General features: G+C 43.0%; 1 protein-coding gene across 1 annotated transcript; it reads left to right on the top strand.

Moving 5' to 3' along the window:
• The first annotated feature begins 5600 nt into the window (after positions 1-5600).
• On the top strand, positions 5601-8770 carry adra2b (adrenoceptor alpha 2B). The gene is made up of 2 exons (XM_088993920.1): positions 5601-6203; positions 6831-8770. The coding sequence occupies exon 2, from the start codon at positions 6856-6858 to the stop codon at positions 8413-8415; it is 1560 nt and encodes a 519-aa protein (XP_088850046.1). The 5' UTR covers positions 5601-6203; positions 6831-6855; the 3' UTR covers positions 8416-8770.
• Positions 8771-9357: the final 587 nt, after the last annotated feature.

Genomic DNA, 9357 nt, shown 5'->3' with positions numbered 1-9357 from the left:
TATAATAATTGAAATGATATATGATGGAGCAGCTCGACACGTATGTGCGGTTAGCAATATTTACCGATGTTGATGTTCAACCCACGTTGATGGAGTCGTGCAAGTTTCACGAAATAAAATGCACACATATCCATGCACACACGACATATTACTACTGGCAGGAACAAGTTTATGTTTAAAAAAAAGTTCGGTTTTGATTAACCTGAAAAAAAAATCAGTCACCGATACAAGTCAAGTCTCACGGTTTGGTCGGGAGACTCACAATACATACTTTATCAAGCAACTATTGACACAATTACAGACAGTTCATTTGTAAGGTGAAACAAAAGAAAATGTAAAAAACAAAATACATTTTTATACCCATTGAATGTATAAATAAACAATGAAAGCCTTCTTGTGTTTTATTTACTTCTAATTTACACTTTTGTAACGCTCACATTATTTTAACACGCACTACAGAATCGCGAGTACAAAATCTCCCTATTTATGATTTCTAAAACTTAACATGTATGCTGATAGCCCATTTCACGGTAAGATCAGAGCATTTTCATCAAATGGTGAGTAAAGTTTTTTGCTTTTTTTCAATGTTACTGTGCCGATTACCATTTTGTGTTTGGGAGCCTTTTACTGAGCGAGTTGCTTGTTCTGTAGCCACAAAGGGACATATGTCTTCTTGTGCCGGTCCCCAGCCCAGATAAATACAGAGGGTTGTGTCAGGAAGGGCATCCGACGTAAAAGCTTGGCCAAAACAAACATACGGATCAAACCTCGAAAGATGGAGGACACTGATTTGCTGTGGCGACCCCTTGGAAGGAAAAGTCGAAAGGAAAAGAAGAACATGTATGCTGATAGTGTAGTGGTGCACTCGTCCGACTTGGGTACGCTATAGGTGGGATCGATTCCCACTCAGTGTGGATGGGACTTGTTTATCTCTATGTATACAGAGCGACTGACTGGCGACCAATTTAGAATGTAGTCTGCTTTCTGCCTGAAGTCACCTGGGATAGACTCCAGCAATTCCTCACGACCCCGTTCAGGATAAGCAATGTTGAAAATGGATGGAAGGAAGGATCAAAATATTCTGTAGGGATTGCCAAAGAGAGACACCACGTGCAACTCTCTCCTAAAATTGTATCTGAGGGGGGTTCAACAGTAGGGTGACACTTCCCCAAATGAACGTCAATGTTCAACAGTCCTTTTACATGACAGCAAAAACATTACAGGTAGCACACTGTTTTGCTACACAGGAAGTGCCACTGCACACTGCTCAAAGAATTTCCACGCCACATCCCCACGGCCAAACGCTTTGTCCTGACAACTTTGAGGGCATGCTGCTATACACAATAGTAGCAAATGGAATCAAAGTGACAACTTTGCTTTGGACTTGTATGCCATATTTGACCTTAAGTGTGCAAGGGTGAAAAAGAACGTCACTTAGAAACTTTTTTCAAATTTAATTAATGTTACTTTTAATCTCCACGCCAGGCCCTTCAACTGCATCTTATTGCACACTGATGTGAGTTACTGGCATCAGCGGCCCACCCCTCTCTATCTGCCACTCCGCGCACAACACATTTTGGCGCTAACGGCAAATCCACCCATGAGAAACAGACACACTGCTTTATTGGAGAGCACTCCACTGCTTAAAAGCTTTATTTTGTTTCCCTTTATATTTAGAATACCGTATATAGCGCGGATGGGAGCAAAATGTATCACCATTATAGTTGCCTGCTTCAAGCTGTAATTCCACAGGAGGACTCCTCTTTAATTAAATGAATAATGTGCGCGCGGTGGGCGCTTTAGCAAACAAACAGGACCTCCTACCCACGGACCATTCACGAGGCCATGTGTTTGGATGCGTAGGCTGCGGAGTGTGTGCGTTGATGTCACGGAGGCCACCTACCCACTCTGGAACAGTACAAAAAAAAACAGCGTCGTTTCATTTTAGGGACATGACGCAAGCAGACGATGCAATCAGGTATACTTGACCTCGGCAAGAGCAGCACGCTGCGAGGGGGGCATGAGGATTTTTTTTATATGGGGAGGAATGTGATGCATGGTGCTTAATGCAGAGGGATTCAAACGGAAGTCAAGTCATGATGAAAATGCATGAGTATAGAGCGCTACATGGGCCTCACATGCTTGCGCAGCGATAAAAGGTTGGAGGTAATACCGCTCAATTACCTATATTGTTCTGCAATAAAATGGGGGATTAAAATTGTGCACCTTGTGTTCCAGTTTACATGAAAAAAATCCCCCATTGGCTTATTTTTTTCAATTCCAAGGTAACTCTTTGATAGTCAAAAGGGCAGTAATACATATGTTCTCAAGCTGAAAAAAGGTGAGTACTTTTGAGAGTACCACTGCTGTGATCATTGTTTCAAATTTCCGCCCCCCGTGGGCCGAAAAATATTTCAAAAATATAAATCTTGAATGGGAAAAAAAAATCGAACTACTTCAAAAGTATTGATACTAACTAAAAAAAAAATATGTGAATCTGCGAGTAGTCGTTTTAAGCTGTAATATCATCAATTGTCACTAAATGGCAGTCACCTCTTAGTTGCGATTACACAGGTTTGAAACTGCGTATACTAAAAAGTAAATAGTCTATATTTTTTTCACAAGGCAAACATAGTACCTCTGTCACGGTTTGCGAGGTGGTGATGGCGGGTGCGGATCCCAAAAAGCAGGCAGGAGGGAGCAGGAGGTTGTTTGACAAATTGTATTAAAATAAAGGTCAGCAGGAACAAAATGTAAAACATCAAAATCAACTGAATAGAAAAAATACAAAGTATCAAAAGAAGACCAAAAGTAAAAGACCGCCAATGTTAAACAAACACGTGCACAGCATACACAATGCATGCAACAAACATGCAGCAAACAATGAACCGACACCGGATGGTCGTGCCGGGTGTCCTTTTAAGTGTCAGTGATTAAAACGACCAGCACCTGCGACGTCGCTACCCGTTGGTCGCCAATCTGATCGGGACGACCATCACCTGTGCAGGTGCAGGCGGGGCCAACAGCGCCCCCCGTTGGTCGCCAACCAGATCATGACAACCTCAAAAAATATAGTATAATTTTGAGTGAGTTGATTGTTGTGTAAGTTTTCACTGCCATTCCGTAATTTATTCGGGCATTGAAAAGGGTGACGTTGAGCGTCATTCCCAAATTTGTTCGGGTTTTGTTTTTTTTCTTGCGGAAGGGTGTGAATCAAGCTCTGATAAGACCTCTAGCAATGTTTTTCCCTTCCGCAAGGGGGCAGCATTTGCCTTTTATACAACCACCGCCACTTCCATTGCAGATAACTCCAGACCCATATAACTTAGGAATTAAATATGTGTTTCTGATGAATGAAGATAGATTGCCTAAGGTTTCCAATGCTGTAATTAGTTAATGTTGGTTTCTTGTTCAGTAATTTTGTGCCAACCTTGAATGACAATTTTTTTGACAAGAAAGCCATTTGCACTGAAAAAAACGATACAATATGTCTTATTTATTTATTTATTCATTGTTCTTAACTGTTCTGTTCTTAACTTGTGGTGTAAGGAGAATTTATCATAAAATGCAATGAAAAAGATTCATAATAACAAAAATAATGCAACTAAACATTTGTCCTCTGTGTAAGCTCTCAGTCGTACAGGAGCGGTCCATCGATGAAAAGGTTTCTTAAAACGTCATCTGTACTTTTTTGAAGGTGTCGGACGTTTCGCTTCTTATCCAAGATGCTTCGTCAGCGAACTAAAGTAAAGTTACCAGAGCAAATGGGGCAATCAGGCCAGTCGTAGACCTCATACTCAGGCAGGACAATAGAAGTAATCAGTCAGGACAATAGAAGTAATCAGTGTAGTCGCAGGGAGTAGTCCTCTGCTCCCACCAACCTGAGAGCAGGGACCAATCATAGCAGAGCATAGCGTCTGGACAGTAGGGATACATATAGGGTCGAAACTACCAGCAAAAGACTTTAGTTCGCTGACGAACACAAACATGATGACTGTCAGCGTGATTCCTTTGTGGAATAATGGATTTAACGCCATATACTGTAGTTCGCTGAAAGGGCTCGTTCTTCATAAAGGACACTTTCATTTGCTCTGAAATGATGTAAAGTTATGACTTTGAATTACAAGAATGCAATAGAAAGCCTATTCATCAGATTCATGAGAAATCACATGGAATACTGCCCGGAGTCCTCAAATGTAAAGGAAATGTGTAATAGAGCGTACACGTCCCGTGGTTGCACCCAATAAAATCATCGAGATCAGTATTAAATGTTTGAAGTAGAGCTATAGTTGACTTAAATTGTTTAAATAAAATAGGAGCACACTCATTTCATCTGCGAACCAGACATTATTAGAAGTACAAAGAACTAAACGGAGGGTCGGAGGGGATCGAGCTTTCATGGCTGGTCCATCCCTCTTTGGAAGGGCCTTCCACTGAACTTTTGGCAAGCCCCTTCATGACCCATCATTAAAACCTGCCTTAAAACTCTGGTATTCTTTGACATTTGACTCAGACTAGATCTTAGTTTGACTGTTTGGTCATTTGTACTGTTTTGTTCCTGATTTATTGCTGTATATATGATAGTTGTACATGCATATATAAATCAATCTAAAAATCACATTGAGTGTGTGTGTGTGTGTGTATGTCTGTGTGTGCGCGTGTATGTACAGATAGATAGATAGATAGATAGATAGATAGATAGATAGACAGACAGACAGACAGACAGACAGATAGATAGATAGATAGATAGATAGATAGATAGATAGATAGATAGATAGATAGAAGACAGACAGATAGATAGACCTATATCGATAGATGATAGATAGATCTATATCTATATACATAGATCGATATCTATAGATAGATAGATCTATATCTATACACAAGATAGATCTATCTATGCTAGATAGAGCTATATACATAGATAGATATATATCTATACATAGATCGATATCTATACATCGATATATCTACATCTAAACATAGATCTATATCTATTCATAGATATACAGTAGATCCATCCATCCGTAGACCGTTGCACGCGTACTTCTGCTTGCACTGCTTTCTACCTGGATTACATGCCCGCCAAAAGTTTGTCCACATCCACGCCAAAATTGTCCACTATTAAATATTATGGTATTTCCAAAAGTAAGTCTCTGCATTATTACGACAGTTATCTTCAAAAATATTGGCCTACCTTGTGCTCATAAACAAATCTCAGACTGAACGTGACAGCGTCCGATCGTTCTGCCACCCGGAAGTAGAGCGGAAGTGGGTTTGTTTTTACACATTCCAAAAAGGTTTGCCCTTTTTATGCTAGCAATTTCATATATATGTACAGTACAATAGCACGTTATCACTTGCATAAACGAACTTGATTTTTGACGGGATCAATAGCAACCGTTAATAGGTAATTGGCCAAAATGTACTTTTCAATGGTCTCTGTGTGAAGTTCTGTTCGTGGGTGGGTGGGGGGGATATTGCCAGGGAGCGTGTCAGGATCCCGTGACGCCCACATCTCCGCGGTGACGTCAGCGCCTCTAAAAAGACGCGCAAGAGAGAGCGAGAGAGATGGGAGGCAACCGGGCTCAGATCCACTTCTCGAGTGAAAATGTGCCTCAGAAACTGACGACGCGCGCCACAGGAGCCGCTCCATCCTGGCGTGCACAGGCGAGGGGTGCAGGAGGGGAAAAAGAAAGAAGAGTGTCGGGGACTAATTTGTATGACCTTTTGGGAGGGATTTCACCAGTGATATTTAAGCATTTTGCGATTTCGGGTGCACGAAATCAAGTTCATGGACTAACTGGAAAATACGAATTCCTTTGTGCGCTTTTATGAGCGCAGTCATGTAAATAGTCAATTTTTTTCAGCTTTGTTGACGCACGGAGATAATGTCACCTTCACGTCATTTTTTTTTCTCTGAGACTTGACTGACTACCATTACATGTTTAATCAACCGAGTTAAATATTTTATGAGCTGGAGAAGTTTTACAAGAGAGGGGGACACGGTACGATGTGAGGGGCGGGGAGAATCGGGTTTTATGGATTCAGGGCTTTTTTTTAATTAAACACAATTGATCCGTGTCCTGACGCAACAAGAGCCACGCACGTTTTTGCGATCTTACAATGGACTCGGAAGCCCCGTCGTGGAGGATGGAAGGGAGCTAACATTTGGAGATAAACAACAGACGACAACAACAGAGGTAAACAGATAAATAACAGATTGCAATTGAAAGTGCGTGACAGTCAAGCAGAAATTGATTTTGCCCAATAAAAAGCAATCATCTCCAACTGTGATTTACCCTAATATTATGTTAAGGGGTCAATTTGACAGGTTTCCATGTTTTTTTGTTGTTGTTGAGTAAAGTACTAGAAATCATTTCCTTTTCCTATCTTCAAAACAGTTCTAAAATATCCCAATGGGATAGAAATATGTTGTCTCTCTTTTCAAGTACAGTACAGCACAGTACAGTTAAGTGTTATACAGTACAGTACTGTATAACATTTCAGAAACAGTTGTTGCTGATGTCACCTATTTGACTGTTTTGTGTGGATTTTTACATACTGGTAAAAAATGACCCACAACATAATCAACACAATATAAAGGTGAAGTAAAAATTGTGTGACTGCAAGCATTTTTTTCTAATAAGATTTTAAAAGAATATTAAGTAATTTGTCATGTTAAGGAAAGAGACATTCATTATGATTAGGAAAAAAAAATACAATAATTTGTATTTTCACTAGATTTAGAGCTTTGTTTTTATTGGCCAGCACAGATCGCCCCAAAGGACCCGTCTTAAATTCAATTTACTATTTCATTCTATCCATAGAGAGTCCAGGAGAAAAGACCGAAAGATGGCCTCAGCTCCGGAGGTCGGCTGCTCCCTGGAGCTTAGCAACTGGAATGCGAGCGGTGCCTCCATCCCTTGCAACCAAAGCGTCGTCAAACTGGCGCCGTACTCCCCCGAAGCCACGGCGGCTTTTGCCACCGCCATAACCCTAATGGTGGTCTTCACCATCGTGGGGAACATCATGGTGATCATCGCCGTGCTAACCAGCCACTCCCTGCGAGGGCCGCAGAACCTTTTCCTGGTGTCACTGGCCGCGGCTGACATCTTGGTGGCTACGCTAATTATCCCTTTTTCTCTGGCCAATGAACTTCTGGGTTACTGGTACTTCAAGTCCCTGTGGTGTGAGATCTACTTGGCCCTGGATGTGCTTTTCTGCACCTCCTCCATTGTACACTTGTGCGCTATCTCTCTGGACCGTTACCTGTCCATATCCAGAGTCACCTACGGTCGTCAGCGGACCCCCAGACGCATCAAAGCTGCCATTGTTGTCGTGTGGCTCATTTCCTCCATCATCTCTTTCCCGCCACTTCTGTCCCTCAACAAGACCGAAGTGGGCGACCCGGCGAGTGAGAGGGGACCTCGCTGCGAGCTCAACGATGAGAAATGGTACATTCTTTACTCCACCATCGGTTCCTTCTTCGCCCCGTGTCTCATCATGATTCTGGTTTATGTGAGAATCTATCAAATCGCCAAGCAGAGAACACGGAGCCCCCCAGGGGAGCCCCGTAAGGATGCGGTCGGCGCCGCCATGCCGAGTCAACCCAAACAGCCACTTCAAGCGAACGGTAGGGGTGATGATGAGAAACCATCTTCCCCGAAGAAAACATCCAACGCCAGACCCCCCACCCTCGCGATTACCCCGTCTCTCTCAGGGGGGCAGGACGAACCCAAGAAGGACCCCAACCCCAATAATCTGCGTCCTCCACCTCCATCTCCAGCGCTGAGCCCAGTCCCCAGCTCCGTCGATACCTCCCTGCACGTGACCCCCGCCATCCCCTCTGCGCCGCAACCGACCCCAACCAAGGTTAAAGGGAGAGGCAACAAATTCAAACGGCAAAAATCCAAACCGGACAACAACAACGGCGACAGCTCCAGCACAGACAGCGAGGCCAGCAACGGAGGGGGCGGCGGCGGCGGCGCCAGTATGCCGTGTTCCCCTGCGGGGGTCAGCATCCACTCCCCGGGTTCCATCAAACGCTACAGGAACATGATCGCCACTTCAAAAGGGTCGCGGTTGGTCCCGGGGAGGAAGTCCAAAATCGATAACAACCCCGGGGCGGCTCGGCGTAAAGCGATGGTCAACCGAGAGAAACGCTTCACCTTCGTCCTGGCTGTGGTCATCGGCGTCTTCGTGGTGTGCTGGTTCCCGTTTTTCTTTTCGTATTCTCTCAAGGCGGTATGCCCCATTACGTGCGCCATCCCCGATCCACTCTTTAAATTCTTCTTCTGGATTGGTTACTGCAACTCTTCCCTCAATCCGGTCATCTACACCATCTTCAACAAAGACTTTAGGAAGGCCTTCAAAAAGATTTTGTGTCAAAGTACCAAAGGTACTTTCTTTTAGCGACTTGGCAACCACATTCGGAACCAATGAAGCTGATAACACAGACATCTTTCAAAGGGCTGTATTATTAATTTATGAGCCATGGACAAAATAATAATCTAAATTCCTTCAACACAGCCATAGAATGGATTACTTAACATTTTAGACGATGACATTCTGATTTGGACACAATAGCAATCTGTGAAAGGAGAGTTAATCTACAGACTGACTGCAGATAACAACGATAATATTGTGGACCAAAGCAAAGCAAATTGACCAATTGATCACGTTATGCCGACTGAATGCTGAGAAACAAGGGGCACAAATCATGGCCGACATGCAAGAACGGCATATGTGAAATGTGTGTAGGAAGAAATCTTGTCTCTCTCTCTCTCTCTCTCTCTCTCTCTCTCTCTCTCTCTCTCTCTCTCTCTCTCTCTCTCTCTCTCTCTCTCTCTCTCTCTCTCTCTCTCTCTCTCTCTCTCTCTCTCTCTCTACTAAATGTGAGACAGGCAGGCTATTGAGCTATTGAGGAAGGTAAACTGGTAAGCATGAAGAGCATTGACCTTAGATTCAATCAAGCCCGAGGCCTTTTTTCCCTTTTTTCTTTTTCTTTTTTTTTTTTTGTCAGCATAGAGCACAAGGAGCACATAAGGTTAACGGCGATTCCTTGGAGTCTTAATCTGTACGGCTACAGGGCAAACAGTGTTCCTTGATTCCTTATCCAAAAGAGCAACAATAAGAGGCATTGGAGGATTGAAAATGCGATAACATGAATAGAAGGATTCCTTTTCAAATGAAAGGAACAGCAAGACGTTAGCTGGCTGGATACATGTCAGATGCCTTGGCGCTTAGCTGCCCGCGGGTTATTGTTGACACTCAGGTTTTGTGTGCGCGTGTGTGTATTTTGTCTTTAACTCATTCACTGCCATTCACGAATTTATTTGGGAATTGAAAATATGA

The sequence above is a fragment of the Hippocampus bargibanti genome, linkage group LG04 (genome assembly GCF_051943395.1).
Source record: "Hippocampus bargibanti isolate YZ-2025 linkage group LG04, ASM5194339v1, whole genome shotgun sequence".
Taxonomy (NCBI): Eukaryota; Metazoa; Chordata; class Actinopteri; order Syngnathiformes; family Syngnathidae; genus Hippocampus; species Hippocampus bargibanti.
Note: the sequence above shows the minus strand (reverse complement) of the source record. Positions and strands in the feature narration are given on the sequence as shown.

Coding starts and splice junctions, on each gene's coding strand:
- adra2b (XM_088993920.1), top strand. CDS start 6,856: ATGGCCTCAGCTCCGGAGGTCGGCTGCTCCCTGGAGCTTAGCAACTGG.